General features: G+C 36.2%; 1 protein-coding gene across 1 annotated transcript in view; it reads left to right on the forward strand.

Annotated features, from left to right (window-relative positions):
- LOC132545180 (cyclic nucleotide-gated cation channel alpha-3-like) overlaps positions 1–20,612 on the forward strand; it is a 43,026-nt gene that overhangs the window by 17,736 nt on the left and 4,678 nt on the right. The window contains exon 2 of the mRNA XM_060208857.1: positions 18,094–18,239. Within this exon, the coding sequence (XP_060064840.1) occupies positions 18,094–18,239 (146 nt within the window). The remainder of the gene's footprint in view (positions 1–18,093; positions 18,240–20,612) is intronic.

Below are 20,612 nucleotides of genomic sequence, written 5' to 3' on the forward strand. Positions count from 1 at the left end.
GCACTTAATATTACTGACGAGTCCTAGAGATAATTACTCTTACTTCATGATTTGGCACTTTACTGTATCTGATTGTAACTTTGCATCAAAAGGTGTTATTCACTTCATTCTGGCAGACGCATACTTTTACTGAAAACATTGCCTTAATCGTGTTGTAATTTTAGAATTTGTGCATGCATATTTTCCCTTAAATTTTGCATAGTTTCTGTTTAGTTCGCAATTTGATTCACATATTGTTTTTCTCTTGTTATTTTCAAAAGAAATATCAAATGACTTTGCTAAACATACTAATTGTAATAAGTAACAAGATTTGGTATTGAAATAGAGAAATAATTTCAACCACGAGCATTCAGATTTTTGTGTAGGGAGAGGTTTGTCGAGCTTTGGCTAACACATCTGCTACTATTTAATGAAATACATATTACGCGTCCATGTTCCCGTCTTAAACATTCTGCTTCATATTTCTGTGTTGACGGACGGCTAAGTTTTATTTTACACCACCAGTAAGTATATTATTTGTATTTTAAAATCAATTTGATAACTGGAGTTTGAACATATAGTGTTTCAAGGATTTTATTATGAAAATTCATTATAGTCATAATTGGAATTATTGATATGGACTATTTTCTGTAGCGGAGTGTTCCCATCCTTGCTTTTCTTGAGAGTGTACTCCGGTCTACTTACTAGTGACATCACAGCACGTGTCTATCTTACAGTGGAATAGTAAATTGTCAGTGGGTGAAAACGCAAGGCAATTCACAGTTGTGGCAAATTAATTTGTTGTATACATGTACATGTTTACCGCTCAAGTACACAGAAGATAACTGATCATTATTTGGAAAAGACACAGATCAATTTCACTTTCATTTTTTTTCGTATAGACTATTTGAAAACAGGTAACCAGGTTAGACACTTAGAAATCAATATGTATTGGGAGGTGTTAGTTGTACATTTATAACAAAAAAAATCTTGGTAGGGGTCAAAAGTTTAATTTCATCACCAACCGCTTTTCATATGAAACAAGATTGTATAAAAAACACACAAGTAAATAGCACCTTTCAGTACAAATTCAGAATTAGATACATCAGAGACAGATTATAAATTTGTTGACTCTACTACGTCTTGTCTCGTTGATGCTTAGGGCATCTTCAAATCTAAGTGACGACCAAGAAAAATCAAAATTGATAGAGAGGCATGTCAAAATCTAGATTGTGGAAGGTTCAATAATTCTTAATTCAATTACATTTTGTTGTTTTGAAATAAATGATAATTTCAAAAGAACGTCATGTACATGGGCATATTCTGAATCTTGTTATTATTCAAATGAATGAAGTACGGCATGCAAGTTACATGTACGTGAAACTGTAGGAACTATAAGTCCAACAGCAGTGCCTAACATAGACAATCTCAAAGACAATACGAAAGATACACAAGTGAACTTGTAAATAAGAATTTTCTACCGTGGAGTACAACCTACACCTCCATAATTTCTGATATTTTACAACGAAATGCATTAGGAATAAGTCCTTATCAGTCAGGTAAACTTTATGAATATATTAGGTTTAGTGTATCAAATACACGTAACAAGACAGAAATGGGGGGCTAGTAACTCTACAAGTATCAAGGTCAATTGTGGTATGCCATCAAAAAAAGATATGGATATTATGAGTTAAGAGGTTACCATGGTATTGAGGGGGTTCTTGAAACACAACAAATTCTATTCAGTAAGAGGTTGTAATAGAGACTGATGTTTGCATAAACTTTTTTTCACTAATTGCTTATTTCAACATTGTGAAGGGGTTTTATTTCAAGCAAGATGACGTCGAATGTCAATATCTGACGTCTTGACATGTTAAAACCTTTCAAGGCTTCATGTACTTAAAAAAATGCGAGATTTAATGAAACACTAGAAACACACTCCTTTCTGAGATTGAGACCAGGCAGTCACCACGGTGGTATAAAGTGTCAGATCTATGTCGGGTTAGACGACCAACAGATGGATGGTTTATTGCTCATCCGGTTACTCAAGAAGCCATGAAGTGGAGCGTCGGTGAAACTGCATTAGCGTCGCCATTAAATCTAGCAATTAAATGTCCTGACCTGTTACTATGTCAACAATGTTGTCGAGTCTGGTCAATCGGCGTTTCATATTAATAGCATCACTGATGGGTCATAGAGGAGCAAAACAGCTATATGATGTAATCTATTGTTCACGACGCGATAACCTGAGGTGTAGAAGTCCTTGCGGGGGTCTCATTAACAAAACGGGGAGGAATGTTGTGGAAAAGGATCTTTGAATGCGCATTGTGTTGACGTTATCTTGGACGAATTGGCCATCGCGTCACGCTCGATCATGTCAACTCGTCCCGAAGGTGATGTGCGACGGTGCGTTACAATATCGAGTGTAGTTTGCACCCGGTCATACCTGAGAATAGACGTGTTTTCCACGCTCTCGGTGTGATTGTAAACTATATCATACAGACCTGTTCTGTACTACATATTTCCGCATCATTCCCTTATATTTATATATATTTACAACAATACTGTATCTTAATTTGAATTACAAGGTTATAAGGCCCTTTTTCAATTTTGTATGCCAGACGACTCTGTGACGAATACCGCACTGTTTTTGAACTATTGTATTAATAGATATAGATTAACGTCACACACATATTACGTCCTTTGACTTAAATAAAATCACATATTTCGTTTTCGACAGTATCTGATTGGCATCTACAATTTATTAGTGTTGTTCCGATTAATCGATTTAATCGATTATCACTTGTTTGAGATGTTTGATTAATTAATCGATTAAGAAATCTGTAATCGATCATCGTGATGTATGAAAATAGATTATTTCAACATTGAAATTATTTTCAACATTGATAAAATTATTTTTTAAAAAATACGACATTTGTTTATATTAAAAAGTATTCTGTGCAATAAACGAATAACAAGCACACAAAAAGATGGTGTAGATACAACAGTTTTAGTAATTACATGAATTGCTATTAAAACATAACACAAAATACGTATTTAGACTTGAATAATAACCAAAAACAGACAATTAAGAATTAATCGATTTTAATCGATCATCGATCGGTTACACAAAGTTGATGATCGATCAGGAAATCTCAACCGATTTCCAACACTACAATTTATTACTGTATAAATACAACCTAAAACGTGTCATTTCATCACTAAATTTTGATCAACTTTTAAATCACTTGAAGTTTTGAGGACTGCCTTGACGAATTACTGGAATGGAAAAGTGGGGATGTTTGCAAGCAGTCGAAGAGATTTATCTTGTTTTGCTCTCAATGCTTTCATTCTCCTTCATATCAAGTCAACAAAGCCCATATTAAACAACTGTCAAATGATTTAGTATGTTGACCAATGTCTGTCGATAAGTCTAATATGAATTCCGCAGATTTCCAATATCGAGAACCTGTCAGCTATAAGTCTTACAAAATCACAAAAGATCTATCTTAAATTCCAAATTTAGAAGGTTTTCGTACACAAAGACAATGCATTATCTCGCTGCAAATATTGGGCCGCTGAAACTAAGCTAATAGCACACACCTATATGATCTCTCACACGATGCTGTCTCCTTGACAAACCTTTAAATGACGTCAGCTCAGCATCAACACCTGGTCGATGATCCTCGCATAGACCAAATAAAACTTATCAAGATACGAAACTACCCGTAGGCTGTTTCCTGATCTAATTAATACCGGATACTATCCATTTGCCTTGTGATTCGTCGTTATGACAACGGGGCTATCGGAGATATCGCTGACAGGTTTGGGTATCCCGTGTCTCACCAATATTTTGCAGGCAAATCCTTTCATGTCATTTTACACAAAAATAGTCCTACTATACTTAATTTATTATTAATTAATTTTATTTTTATCATAAGAGACACCATATTCAGGTCATAAAAATATCACATTCTTCATTCATGATGTTATTGAACATAGTTGATTGTTTCTGAAATACACTTTCAAAAGAGGTGCATGGGCCTGTCCCTAGCAGACTACTTACAAAGTCGTCTTGATGAAACCCGGTGAGATGACGATGCAGGAATGTAACAGAGACCGTATGATATACAAAACTAGTCCATATATCTACTGGGTTGTGTAATCACTTGAATCACGAACTTAATTCCTTGCTTTGATAAATTTGGTGGTTAGAGACAGAGTTGCAAAGTCTGTGTTTGTTTATGTTCAATCCCACAGTAGATCATACCAGTTTTGTTACATGTTGTTTTGTACAGCCGAACGATATGCCTTTACAAATGATTTCCTTTTAACATATTTCTAAACTTGTTCAAGGAGCGTAAGTCGTGCATGAAATCACAAGCAAGCATTTCCAGACATAAGAATAATTATCTTTTCTCTTATATTGCAACTCACGATAAGGTCTTTTAAACTGACCAGTAGAACCGCAAATGAGGCATAACGATTCTTAGTGTTATGTCGGTATGGTACATAAAGTTTTCTATTCCACTTATTCGGCGTAAACGAATGAGCGTTAAAATGGCCTTCGTAAAAAAAGATATCTTAACATCGCATAGAACTTGATCAATGACTATTTGTGAAGAATGGACAACGACACATAAACATATTTATCATAAAGTTGACAATTATGTGCCCTTTATTGTATCTTCTCTTCACATCACAACATTTTTTATCAAACTGTGTTTGTGTTTACAAAGCCGAGTTGTACAAATGTGCAACCTAAGCAGCCACAGTTTAACGAGTAACCTTTTCCTAATACTACCCTCTCCTAAACGGCCAATAAGGAACCTTTTCTTAATACTACCTTCTCCTAAACGGCCAATGAGGAACCTTTTCTTAATGCTACCCTCTCCTAAACGGCCCATGAGGAACCTTTTCCTAATACTACCCTCTCCTAAACGGCCAATGAGGAACCTTTTCCTAATACTATCCTCTCCTAAACGGCCAATAAGGAACCTTTTTCTAATACTTTCCTCTCCAAAACGGCCAATGAGGAACCTTTTCCTAATACTATCCTCTCCTAAACGGCCAATAAGGAACCTTTTCTTAATACTACCCTCTCCTAAACGGCCAATGAGGAACCTTTTCCTAATACTACCCTCTCCTAAACAGCCAATGAGGAACCTTTTCTTAATACTATCCTCTCCTAAACGGCCAATGAGGAACCTTTTCCTAATACTACCCTCTCCTAAACAGCCAATGAGGAACCTTTTCTTAATACTATCCTCTCCTAAACGGCCCATGAGGAACCTTTTCCTAATACTATCCTCTCCTAAACGGCCAATGAGGAACCTTTTCTTAATACTATCCTCTCCTAAACAGCCAATGAGGAACCTTTTCTTAATACTATCCTCTCCTAAACGGCCAATGAGGAACCTTTTCTTAATACTATCCTCTCCTAAACGGCCAATGAGGAACCTTTTCCTAATACTACCCTCTCCTAAACAGCCAATGAGGAACCTTTTTCTACCACTATCCTCTCCTAAACGGCTAATGAGGAACCTTTTTTTAATATTTTCCTCTCAAAAACGGCCAATGAGGAACCTTTTTTCTAATATTATCCTCTCCAAAACTGCCAATGAGGAACCTTTTTCTAATTCTATTCTCTCCAAAATGGCAAAATAGGAACCTTTTTTTAATATTTTCCTCTCAAAAACGGCCAATGAGGAACCTTTTTTCTAATATTTTCCTCTCAAAAACGGCTAATGAGGAACCTTTTCCTAATACTATCCTCTCCAAAACGGCCAATGAGGAACCTTTTTTTTTTTTTAATTCTATCCTCTCCAAAATGGCAAAATAGGAACCTTTCTCTAATTCTATCCTCTTCAAAATGGTCAATGGGGAACCTTTTTTCTAATAGTATCCTCTCCTAAACGGCTAATGAGGAACCTTTTTCTACTACTATCGTCTCCTAAACGGCCAAACAGGAACCTTTTTTTAATATTTTCCTCTCTTAAACGGCCAATAAGGAACCTTTTTCTAATACTATCCTCTCCTAAACGGCCAATGCGGAACCTTTTTCTAATATTATCCTCTCCAAAACGGCCAATGAGGAACCTTTTTCTAATTCTATCCTCTCAAAAAATGGCAAAATAGGAACCTTCCTCTAATTCTATCCTCTTCAAATCGGCAAATAAGGAACCTTTTTCTAATACTATCCTCTCCTAAACGGCCAATAAGGAACCTTTTTCTAATACTATCCTCTCCTAAACGGCCAATGCGGAACATTTTTCTAATATTATCCTCTCCAAAACGGCCAATGAGGAACCTTTTTCTAATTCTATCCTCTCAAAAAATGGCAAAATAGGAACCTTCCTCTAATTCTATCCTCTTCAAATCGGCCAATAAGGAACCTTTTTCTAATATTATCCTCTTCAAAACGGCCAATGAGGAACCATTTTCTAAGAAGTCAATAGCACATGTCCAGAATCATATTATTATCAGTTTTGCCAAAATCGATGTAATTCGATTCAATATACGCCATCCATTTATGTGAATGGCGTATCGAATGACATTTTTAGTCCATGTTAATTCTAACAAAACAGCACAAATATACATTTGGCTTTGCAGTATATCACCAACAAACAATAAAAGAAAAACATTCATACAATGTATGTTGGTAACTGCCAGTTTTGGACGGTTATGGACACGTTAAAACACATCATAAACTTCGAGCCGTTTTACTTTTTTTTCAGAAACTGACTCCTTCTCATTATCCAGACACTGACCTGCTACATAAATCATACAAATAGGAATGTTCTTGTCGACAAGATCGTTTTTTTGTTTTTGTTTTTTTTTTTTTTTTTTGTGAAATGTTCATTTTATTAGTCATAACCACCTGCACATGGTCAACCATTATATATTGGACCATAATGATGTGTTGTATTGAAGGACGTAGTTATCGTTTTGTACATTTTTTTGCAATCCTCATGGAGGGATTTATCCATGGTTTTCATGAAGGAGAAATATTTAGTTAGATGTTCTTAGTGCCCAGTAGTAAGGCTGGTTATTTCGTTGTTAAAATTTGGGAACGTGACATTACTCACATGGAAGGCATAGCTATACATTGCGAGTATCGTCGACGTATAAGACGACACATAACCTTTCGGAACACTTTGTCCTATTCCATTTATCCATTCCATTTCCTTTTTGTTAATATTTTGGGATTTCTTTTTTTCTCGTCCATCGAGTTTCGATATCGATTATGTTATTTTATGTTACATTAGGAAAATCCTTGGTTAGATCTTAGACCGAGAATGTTTAAGTATAATCGAGATACCTTTATCGAGAAGTTAAGATGTCCACAAATAACGGTGAACAGTTAATTTGTTTTGAGATCGTTAGGTCTCTGTAGATATTGTTGCGTGACAGCCCTACGTCAACGCAACACACTGTACTAACACCCCTATCTTTGAAGTCATTATTAATTGAATGTTTGCAAAAACCATCAAACGGTTTGAAGGGGAAAAGTTCAAAGACTGTTATTTCACGTTAATGGTTATTGTGATGAATAACACTAAGGAAGCCTTTCCTGAGAAAACATATTCTTAATTATGCCGTTGGAATCGGTGGCACACAAGCAAATAACAACGAATTATGTAAAATGAAAATTTAGGAGCAGATATCTGATAGGTTTCTTTCTAATGTTAATAAACATGCACGTTGACTTGGTACCCACACACATATAAATAGACATGCATCATGTTGTCTATATGTTTTCCCAAGCACATGAACACTCCTTTGTTATCGTGATGTAAACAGACACGGATTTTAGTAACCGCATGTACGTAAATGTAATAGTCATCTTTACCACTACATAAGACCAGAAAATCTTGTCAATTGGTTCGTGACCTAACTAGATATTTTTATTTACCCACACGTTAATCGTCGACGTTTATCTGGTCTATTTTAACCACATTTGAATAGTTTTAATTCATTTGGTTCAATTTACCTCTCTATGGTTAATACAGATTCGTCTGCCTCATTCACCCTTGTTTAGTTTTGATTGCTTTTCACTTATACTTGACTATACCAGATATTCGTACTCGGCTTCATGTGAATAGACAAGGTATCTGTGTTCGCCTTCATGTGAATAGACAAGGTGTCTGTTCGCCTTCATGTGAATAGACAAGGTGTCTGTTCGCCTTCATGTGTATAGACAAGGTATCTGTGTTCGCCTTCATGTGAATAGACAAGATATCTGTGTTCGCCTTCATGTGAATAGACTAGATATCTGTGTTCGCCTTCATGTGAATAGACAAGGTGTCTGTGTTCGCCTTCATGTGAATAGACAAGGTGTCTGTGTTCGCCTTCATGTGAATAGACAAGGTGTCTGTGTTCGCCTTCATGTGAATAGACAAGATAACTGTGTTCGCCTTCATGTGAATAGACAAGATATCTGTGTTCGCCTTCATGTGAATAGACAAGATATCTGTGTTCGCCTTCATGTGAATAGACAAGGTGTCTGTGTTCGCCTTCATGTGAATAGACAAGGTGTCTGTGTTCGCCTTCATGTGAATAGACTAGATATCTGTGTTCGCCTTCTGTGTTCGCCTTCATGTGAATAGACAAGATAACTGTGGTGTCTGTGTTCGCCTTCATGTGAATAGACAAGGTGTCTGTGTTCGCCTTCATAGTCAAGATAACTGTGTTCGCCTTCATGTGAATAGACTAGATATCTGTGTTCGCCTTCACGTGAATAGACAAGGTGTCTGTGTTCGCCTTCATGTGAATAGACAAGATAACTGTGTTCGCCTTCATGTGAATAGACAAGGTGTCTGTGTTCGCCTTCATGTGAATAGACAAGGTGTCTGTGTTCGCCTTCATGTGAATAGACAAGGTGTCTGTTCGCCTTCATGTGTATAGACAAGGTGTCTGTTCGCCTTCATGTGAATAGACAAGATAACTGTGTTCGCCTTCATGTGAATAGACAAGGTGTCTGTGTTCGCCTTCATGTGAATAGACAAGGTGTCTGTGTTCGCCTTCATGTGAATAGACAAGGTGTCTGTGTTCGCCTTCATGTGAATAGACAAGGTATCTGTGTTCGCCTTCATGTGAATAGACAAGGTGTCTGTGTTCGCCTTCATGTGAATAGACAAGGTGTCTGTGTTCGCCTTCATGTGAATAGACAAGGTGTCTGTGTTCGCCTTCATGTGAATAGACAAGGTGTCTGTGTTCGCCTTCATGTGAATAGACAAGGTGTCTGTGTTCGCCTTCATGTGAATAGACAAGACTGTGTTCGCCTTCATGTGAAGACAAGGTGTCTGTGTTCGCCTTCATGTGAATAGACAAGGTGTCTGTGTTCGCCTTCATGTGAATAGACAAGGTGTCTGTGTTCGCCTTCATGTGAATAGACAAGGTGTCTGTGTTCGCCTTCATGTGAATAGACAAGGTGTCTGTGTTCGCCTTCATGTGAATAGACTAGATATCTGTGTTCGCCTTCATGTGAATAGACAAGGTGTCTGTGTTCGCCTTCATGTGAATAGACAAGATAACTGTGTTCGCCTTCATGTGAATAGACTAGATATCTGTGTTCGCCTTCATGTGAATAGACAAGGTGTCTGTGTTCGCCTTCATGTGAATAGACAAGGTGTCTGTGTTCGCCTTCATGTGAATAGACAAGGTGTCTGTGTTCGCCTTCATGTGAATAGACAAGGTGTCTGTGTTCGCCTTCATGTGAATAGACAAGATAACTGTGTTCGCCTTCATGTGAATAGACTAGATATCTGTGTTCGCCTTCACGTGAATAGACAAGGTGTCTGTGTTCGCCTTCATGTGAATAGACAAGGTGTCTGTGTTCGCCTTCATGTGAATAGACAAGGTGTCTGTGTTCGCCTTCATGTGAATAGACAAGCTCTCTGGGATCTCATTCAAGTGAATAGACAAGGTGTCTGTGTTCGCCTTCAGGTGTCTATGTTCGCCTTCATGTGAATAGACAAGGTGTCTGTGTTCGCCTTCATGTGAATAGACAAGGTGTCTGTGTTCGCCTTCATGTGAATAGACAAGGTGTCTGTGTTCGCCTTCATGTGAATAGACAAGGTGTCTGTTCGCCTTCATGTGTATAGACAAGGTATCTGTGTTCGCCTTCACGTGAATAGACAAGGTGTCTGTGTTCGCCTTCATGTGAATAGACAAGGTGTCTGTGTTCGCCTTCATGTGAATAGACAAGGTGTCTGTGTTCGCCTTCATGTGAATAGACAAGGTGTCTGTGTTCGCCTTCATGTGAATAGACAAGATATCTGTGTTCGCCTTCGCCTTCGCCTTCATGTGAATAGACAAGGTGTCTGTGTTCGCCTTCATGTGAATAGACAAGATAACTGTGTTCGCCTTCATGTGAATAGACTAGATATCTGTGTTCGCCTTCATGTGAATAGACAAGGTGTCTATGTTCGCCTTCATGTGAATAGACAAGGTGTCTGTGTTCGCCTTCATGTGAATAGACAAGATATCTGTGTTCGCCTTCATGTGAATAGACAAGGTGTCTGTGTTCGCCTTCATGTGAATAGACAAGGTGTCTGTGTTCGCCTTCATGTGAATAGACAAGGTGTCTGTGTTCGCCTTCATGTGAATAGACTAGATATCCATCTTTACTTACACGTGAATAGAACTCATATTCGTGTTTACCAAAGCGTAGATACGCCATATTTTCTTGGGAATGCACTATAACATACTTTTGTTTACATTATGTCGACAGATAAGTTAACCATTTTCATCAGTAAATATTAGTCTTCCACATTAAGTGCAAATGTAAGAACTGTTCCCGTAATATCATTGGTGGATCAGTGAAAGTGTTTTTTATCAAACAAAATATTTCCATGTAATATCAAACTCCACACAGAACATGTTTATGGCACCCAAACGAACGATTGTAAACATGTATGGCTAAGTGTAATTGAGGATGTGGAGTGTCTATTCTTATTGCTTTAAGACCTTCTAGCTCAGTTGCCTTCCTAACAAATTCGTAATGGATGCTTAACACTCCATAGTATTACGTAATTAGCTTCTACTTTTGTTGTTATTAAGGTGTAACCAGTGTTCAAAAGCACTCCATTGTCCTTGTATGTTGTTTAGTGTCGTGATAAGCTCATATTCTCAGGAGACATCGTTACCGACCGTTTCTTACTCGTAAAACAGGAGAGGTGTTTACACAATATAAACTATATTGACATACTCTAAATCACGTAACATTGTCTTGGGAGGTGATATGTAACGCACGCCGGGCTATCAGGGAGGATTTGTTATTGTCGATTACATAATGTGGCTGTCTCCATACTTTTTTCGTCTGGTGTTAGAAATATGTTGCATAACTGTAGACTTGCAATAAAAACAAGAAAATACCAACATGTCAACTTAATTATAATCCAAACTCGAATTCAATAAACTAGAGCAAAATATGTACAAAACAAAGACTTACACAGATATTCTTTAAATAGTACAAGAATAATAAGATCAAGTGTTCCCGAAGAGTAAGCATCTTCTGTTTCATCAACGACACCACGATCTTAATCTTAGTATCTCACAAAAAAAAAAATTACTCAAAGAGATTACTATGACGACCATCGAACTTTCCCTTAATTTCATCATTCTATACAAGAAAAAAATCCATACAATTTTTTCGATGGTTGAAATTGTCGCTGTTCTGCAAAAATGTTGAGTACAAAAGTCACACAAGTGATCAGCACCTCTAAATGCAAACATAGAGAATCAGACAGAGTAAAGCCACAATAGTTTAACTGCTGATTTGTCCTTGTAGAACTCCTGCTTTGAAATCTTGGAGACAGCTGAAGAAAATTAAAACATATCGACTTAAACGTCAGGATATAGATAGAGACGTGCACTAGCCCCACAGACTGAAATTAATTTTCAAATATTTTATAATTTCAATTGAATGTCAATGCATATGAATTAAAAAGAATATGGTTTTCTCTAAAACCTAAGATTCTTAACGTATCTATTTTTCAGAAAAGTTCCGACCTGAAACATTGCGAATATAAATCCCTACGTAGATGGCAATATTCTAAGTTCTTGAAATAATATCATATAATATTTAAAATTTGCAAGTTACATTTTTTAACTTTTTCATCATACCTCACACAAAGAAATATATATTTTCAGTAATTAAAACGTAACAAATCGACACACAAATCGCAAATATGAAGTCATATCATGTATGCTTCCAATAATTACACATACGGTAATCTTACATATTAATTGATGCTTGCGAGCATTAAGCAACCTTTAGTATGCAGACATTGTCGCTTGTCTCCAACAATAGGTTTTCTCGAACATGCTGTTCATGTATTTTATTTCAAACCGTTCTCACAACCTAACAACCAAAATAAATCGTAATTGTCTTTGCCATGGGAAAACTAGGTTATATTAAAGCAAATATGTGTTCAATTCTTTCAGCTTTATACCAAGCAATATTCCATCGATATATAACATTATTTTATCTCTGCAATGCAGCTATGACTAGACATTGCCTTATATGTACACTAAAATGAGTTTATGTGCTTACATATCAAGTATGGATAGCGATAACGATTGATGTAGCATCATGGAAATAAGTTTTTGACATGGAAGTGAATGACAAACAGCATGCTACATATAAGCGTGTCAGTATGTGCCAACATGCAATTCAATGGTTTTGCAATGTGTATACAATCCTCTCGCAGCAAAAACCTTTACTGTCTTGTGTTAAATGTCGTGTTGGTTCATTTACAAGTCAGGTTGAATGATAACTTCAGTATATTATTTGAGAATTGGTTTTTAATTGGAAGTGTCCTTATCAATCGATGATCGATGTGTATCAAACAACTTGTCAATATTAAGTCATATCCTTTTCCACATATCCAACTTCCACATGCAACAAAGTCAAATACAGTACCCATCATATCCTTGAAATAGTTATCACGGACTTACTAATGTACCTTTTACATTTTTTTTTTCTCAGCTGATATGTGTTGATTATTTTTTCTGCGTTGTAGGTATTATAATCATAGTTCTTATGGCCTGATCCTAAAATGTTGTTTAACAAGTCCTACATTACTTTTCGCTGAAATGAATTCTACGAAGGAACAAGTTGGCAATTCGCCTCAATACCTGTATAAGAATTAGCGAATTTCGTTCGAGAGAGTCTATTAACAACAAAAAAGTATAAACATGTCAACGTAATTATTATCCGAACTCAAATGCAATTAAAACTAGGGCAAAACATGAACAAAAAGAAGATTATCACGAAGACTCATGCAAAGAGAAGAATAAGACTAGGTGTTCCGGAAGAATAAGTGTCTTCTGGTTCACGGACGACACCTGCGATGTAAATCTGGGTCAATCTAAGACCACACAATCAAATACAGCTTACATGCATTCGATAACGGAATCAACTGACAAATGAGCAGGCGCCAATCACGTTCAACTAATGTATGAGAGTATCAACAGGTAGCTAGCATTCAGCTGCTGAAGCAGAGCAGTCTACTTTATTCAGATGTGAGACCTTCGTCTTCGTCCAATTATCTTATTTCCAAGGCGATTATACAACACTACAGAAAACTCATTAAGTATCCTAGTAGGGTGTAGGAAGTTGCTTTAATTTTCTAAATAACAATTTTCCTTCTACGACATTCAGGTGATGTTAGGCGCCAACAAAGACGAAATGCGGACAAAATGTTTCCGATTACCCAACCAATTAATCAGTTTCGTGATATTGATATTGTAATGAATATAGATTACGTGGGCATATTCTGATTCGAAGCAGTGAAGACTTTACGAATAGCACGTACCCTTTTACTGGAATGAAAGATGTTTTTATTTGATGTAAGACGTCCTTCCGGGGAAATTAAAGAATAAAGATAACATTTCAAAATATCCAATGTCTACAAAACAGAGGACTCACTAAAACATAGAATTTTGTATATTGTTAGATATAATAAATAATCAAATAAAATCGACACAACAACAATTTATACAAAATATGAAAGATGAAATTTTCAAATCAAAACATTTGTAGAATATGACAGCTTCAGTATGGCCGAAGCTTTCGATTCAGTAATAAGATTATTCCAGCGCTTGCATTTCCTTACCGTAACTAATGGGAGCGATCTGTATATAAGTAATTAGTGGATCACTATACCTCGTGGAAATTAACTTCTACCGTTACGGTTTAACATTACGGACGTGGTATTTATGTCAATGTCTTTCGTTGGAAGGGTTCTTGTCTTTTTCCTTCCTCCTTGTTATTCCAGTGTTCCCGCGGATGTTGAATGTTGCACTTAGTATATTTTGCTTTCCGTTATCAATACTAATAATGAAAAAAAAAAAAGTCATATTCTATCTAAATGCACAAATCAATACTGTTTTATATTCAGTCTATCACTGGTTTTCTTAATCCTCATTTAAGGATTTTATTTCAAGAAGTTTCTCTATTTTTGTAACATTAAATTGCCTTCCACTTGTCTGAATTTAAGCATGTTGTTCAACAAGAGAGTAAAACACCAACAAATTTCCGTAATGACGAGTTAAATTCAATTCCATACAGCTGTCAGGATCTTCCTCTGTTTCATGCTGACGGAATTCTAAACGAGCCAAATAACTGTTTCTTCGCTCCAATTTACCAATTACAATTTTGGAATATAATTCAGGAGAGTTTGCATATAGTTTTTTGCCACTTTTCCTGGTCCAATGGCCTTCTATCACATCAGACCTGAGGACTCTAAGGAATGGCGTCCTTCGAGAATGACGTCGTAATTACAGTCCTGACATTACATGAACTGCATTCTATTACATGGATATCAGTCATCATTTAAATCCTAACTTTGTTTTCGCTGGATACGCCACTCACCAGAATTCCATCCCCAGCAAACGGCAAAGAGTCCACACAAATTATCAACCCCATTTAATTAAAATAAATGACATGTAGTTATCCATCAGCACATATGGGGATTCTTTAAGAGTTTTTTTTTTCAGAATTTTCTTCAGATTGGAAATGTCGATAAAATAGTTCTTCTAACACAGCCAATACATTATTTACGTGTGATGTTTCGATGACTACACCGTCACCTCCATCGGATAAACGACCGGTGTGAATCCTACTAGCAATGACGTAGTGTATGAGACCTTTTTTTCGACTGTACCATAATCTTATGTATGCTAAAGTGGAAAACGGTGTGACGAAATGGTAGAAAATTTATAGCAAAATGGAAATTGGATGATAACAATGTACTGTAGTCGATTTGGCTACGCCTTGTTTGACATTAATTTGCGAGAGTCCGTGACCCCATTCTGGTCACCAATGTGTCAAATGATCTATTTTAATAAATAATATTTTACTTGCCCCCAATTCATATCCTGATGTAAATCATCAGTTAGAAGCTCGTTTCATTTGCATCACGCGATTTAAGAAATTGTCAGAAATAGAATTTTTATTGAAACGTATTACGTGTGGTCTTAATTTTAGATATCTCTGGATGTAAGTGTCTAGGAACAAATATTTTTTGGGGTGCTATCAATGTTATGACAGATCTCCTGACATCAACATGATACGAAATTTAGCTTACTCATGTGCATTATATGACAGAAAATGGATTGACCAAGCACCATACAAACATGTATCATAACACTTCATTAAGACAAATATAAAATTCTTCCGGAATAGAGAATAGGAGTTTTTGAATAAGATAAGATCATCAAGCTAAGGAAGGTGTTGGTGAACTGTGTTTATGTGTAGTGGGGAAACAAAACACTGACCTCATGACCGAGGTTCATTAGACTCCAGGAAAGAAAGCAATATATGATCGTCTGATTTAACATGTGCTAAAGGTTATTGTAAATATTCTATGAGCAGCGAGCTGATTGTTTCAGTTGATTTTTGTTATAGCTATTTCATAAAGTCTTTCATCCAAATAGGTAATGCGTTAATTAAAAGTTGATACATATGCACGGTCATTCGCTGTAATAATAAAGTGACTGACCGTTTACAAAGATTTTTTCCACCTAGGTTTTTTTTTGTCCTTGTACCAATATACACGAATTCGATGTTCATTTCACCATCGGATGATAATACAAAAGGACTATATCAGTGAAAAATGTTCGCCTCTAACTTAAATTCGCCTTGCCTATTCATAGCCAAGAAGGCGAAAAAATCCCAGTGAACAGTACCACAATTTTGAGATTGTCTTCACATAATTGTGAAGGCAGTGCCCCTCCTATCGGCTTCAACAGGGTATATTCATATGTCTATAACCATGTGGTCGTAGCCACTATAGACTAAAACAGAACTCCAGACGAATCCCAATTATACCTGAGGTAAATATACATTCATTGTCAACATTTCTTTCTGATTTGCGTTCAACCAAAGCTAATTTGTCCCGGCCCCGGGGACTATTTGTCATAGACTCCAGACAACAGGGCACAGATCGATAGACCAGACAGTGTGTTTTATAGACAAAAACTGATACGTCCTGTTGTTATAGCTATGGCAATGCTTATAGTCTGCATTTCCAAAATCGCAAAATTACAGTGTATCGTTGAAAGACAACTAAAACCAAGAATGCTACGACGATCATATTACCCCGAAAGATACATTTGGATTCATATACTTGTATATTGGCGACACTGTCCTAAATATACACATATGCTATTAGCACTGATAAAAATTAAGATATGTGTTGAATTGTTTAGTTAACGGACCGCGATCTGATTTTGCAAAAGTCAAATCTGAAGCCCATATTTCAACCTTTGTTTGATATTCCTTCGTCACTTTTTTAATTCAAACACTTTGGAGCCATAGCTTCACTGAAAAGTCCTTGGTGGACGATAGAACTGTCTGGTGTAAATATAACTAGATATATATTGAAAGATGTCATCAGTATGTGTACTTAGCGAAATGCAATATTTTCCATGTTTATCAAAAATTAATTTTTATCCTGAAGCTGTCATTGTTGGAATACACCTGCCACATATATTTGTATTCGGCAGTGACGAGAAACAGCTGTATTTTAGCACGTGCAGTAATTCGAAAGAATTACTCTCTGAATTTACTTAAATATTTCATTTTAAATTACAAATAGTTGATCTATGAAAATTCATGAAATCGGTATTATACCAGATTAAGTTTGAAGTACATCTTATATTGTAAAACACTCACCATGTATTCTCTATTTCCTGTCGATCACACCTTAGTTAACCAAGATACGTGCTTTTCAGTGATATTTAGTCTCTTATCCATGGATTTGAACTTATATTAAGACTATTTGATGAGAGTGGTGATTGGCTATTTTTAATTATTTCTAGAAGCAGAAAGTGGAGTGTTTGATTGCGTTTCATCTTGCCAATAATCTTTCCGATTCCTTAAATTTCTGAAATAAAAATTTTGTGGATGATTTCTTCAAATACCAGACAACGGTTAATCTAAGGGAAAAAAAGTCATAAATATGATAATAATACTGACACAATTACAATATTACATTACTCTGTTTTATTACAACTCAAGAGGTTTACGGAACGTGAAAATAAATCGATTTCATGAAGTTCAGAATTATCACCGTTGTGAGGATATATGTGTATGTAAACGTTTGAAAAGTTTTGGGGATAATGCAGCTCCCCATTTAGCTTTCGACGTGTCTGTGGATCACTTGAAATGAACGACCTTCAGTAGTCTCCCTTATTCAAAAGTTTAGGTACCTGAACATCTGATTGATGAAGTTTACTTCATTGTGTGGTATTACTTTGTTGCAGCAAAAGTGTGCTTTCAGTTGTGTGTCGTCATACAACCTTTAAAATCATATAAGCCCGCAGTCGTACATTTCATAAATCAAAGAAAATGCAAGATCATTTATGTTGTTATACATATATATCAATATCAATATATTATTATTATATATGTGTGTGTATAATATATGTGTGTTTTATATATATTGTTAAGGTTCCGCCGGTAACATATGTTAGTAGTCTTTTTCACCATGTATTGTCTTACAGATAGTCATTACACAGTCATATCAGTGAGGAGAGTTATGCTGGATCGTCATTGTTACCGGGATAATTCAATTTACTTACAATTTTGGCTCTTTATTTCAGGTGATAAAATCATGGGCGTCAGGACGATGGAGGTCTCGGACCTTGCCCCAGCGTCCAGATTCCTTCTTAGAGAGGGTGGCCATGGGGGGACAGGATGTCAAGGACGCCCAAGGAGACAGGAAGGCCCGAAAAATCTCCGACATTAGGTAAGTAGGGAATGAGAAATGTGTAGTCATTAAAGGATGATTGGATTCCAAATTACAGGTAGATGTTAGAACACAGAAGTGTTCTTATAAGCTTCCACATGATGTACGCTGGCGAGTAAACATTACCAATAAAACTGATCAACGACATTCTGTAGTATCGCAAGATTTGTAGAGATATGTCAATACAATGTACCCAAGTGAAGAAACAGAAGAGCTAATCGAATTCTCTATCTCTCTGAAAAACATACAAAGTCACTAAAGAAGTTGGATGGGGATTTGGAAAGCATGTCACTGATTTGTACTCAGCGACTCTCCCAAAATAAGAATGACGCAAGGGTGCTGTGATTTTGTGCATTATTTGACTTTGGAGGAGAGGTTGTGGGTGTCCTTACAACAGACATTGTCATATGAGAGCGGAGGTCAAGAGGGAACAGCAATAGAAAAAAAACACTGTTGCAATGGAATCAGCCGATAATTCGGTCTCTTTGTATTGTTGGTATCAGACACCTAACATGACAACTGCAAAAACATATTTTCGATGGTTTTTTCTTTTTGTGTTTTTGTTAATGAAATCATTTCGTTGACACTTGATTTCGCCGATAAATATAGCTTAATAAGCTCACTTGTACAAATTTCAATTGTTCGTTAAGAAGAGTACCCACGAAAGGAACGAAAATACAACCCCCACAAAAATTAATGATTTCATAGTAGGTAGACATATTTTGTTTAATTCGATATCTCCAGTGTAATGCTAGCTAATATGATAATACGTGAAGGTTAAATGGAACAGCGCAAACAAACACAGATAACCGATGAAGAATTTCCCCATTTTTCTTCCATAGTTCCGTTTGCTATGTGTGTCGTCTTTGAATAGATAGCATGTTACTATGACACATCAAAGTTCTGTAGTTTTGTTGCCTATAAATACGACAATTGTAAGAGAGCTGCAGTGAGAATATATTGTAGTTTTATTTGTATTGCATGTCGTATTTGTCTACTTCACTGACAGTCCTATCGGAAATTCAATAAATAGAATTACATTTGTAGGTCAAACTCGGAAAACTGATCAGCGGTGCTGATGAAGTAGCTCTCGACCTTCACAGTATAGCGACACCCAACAAGACGTAGGTCAATTCCATTACGGAGTTGTGTAAACACTTGTGTAACTTGGCTCCAATAATGTCAGACGTCACATGGGAATACTCAGTACCGTGTTTAACATTTTGTATCATGAACATCTCAGGAACAAGTTTGCACCAAATGTCACGTGTATCGGAAGGGACGAATTGGCACCATATTTCAGATATATCTAATTGGGGACGTATTGGTACAATATACCACACACATTACATGCAGACAAGTCGGAATCGTGCGTCAAATCCATTAAGGGGGACCGTATAAAAACCATTTCATTTTGTTTCACTTTTAACACAGAGGGTCGTGTTGGCACCATATTTCACATCTATTTAATTTGTGACGTATTGGTATAATATACTACATATTACATGTTTGATTTTGTTTTTATCACAGAGAGTCGTGTTGGCAACATTTTTGGCATCACATATCTATAATATTGCCATTATGTGTCACTTTTTTTTTGCGAAATATCGATATATTAAAAGTTCGTATACTCGTCCTTTTTCTGATATATCTTTATCATATGTGTAATATTAAAAAATAGCGCATGACTACACCCACTGAATATATGATAAATGGTATGTCACACATTGCAGGAACTTTGAAAGGAGCTAGGCAACATCATTCAAAATTTCCGGCTAACATGTTTTGGATGATATATTTCCCTGTGTTGCTTCACAATTCTGAACTTAACGACTTATATATATATACTGTATCAAATCATTAACAATATAATGGTATGTAATTAATGGAGGTGAGCTTCTAATGAAAATTTTCCACATATTCTGTACATGTTAATATATTCACCATTGAATGACATGGCTACCATGTAACTTTATCAAAGCCAGATATCTGTCACCAGCGTATGAATCGCAAACAACGCAGGAACAATGTTAACAAATTGACGTTTTCTTTCTCAAGTCCAAGATGTAAACTGAAAATGATAAAATTGACATGGAATTGCCTTCTTCTGGCATACATGTGAATATGAATGTCAACTTGGTACCAGCAAATTCAACAAGAAGCACTCAATTCGCTTTAATCCTGATGTCATTCATATCTTATGAATGCAAATTGAAAAGAATTTCAATGTTTAGATAAATCAACCTCTGTCAAACTTCAAAGGCGTCTCCTCACGGAAAAGCTAACTGGTGTTTTTTTTTTCTCTAATCGCATTCATGTTCATGTTTAGATGTTTAATGTTATTGACACAGACGCTCTGGTATATCATTTCAC

This window comes from Ylistrum balloti, unplaced genomic scaffold (genome assembly GCF_031769215.1).
Source record: "Ylistrum balloti isolate Yb309-2 unplaced genomic scaffold, AGI_CSIRO_Ybal_v1 Utg369830, whole genome shotgun sequence".
Taxonomy (NCBI): Eukaryota; Metazoa; Mollusca; class Bivalvia; order Pectinida; family Pectinidae; genus Ylistrum; species Ylistrum balloti.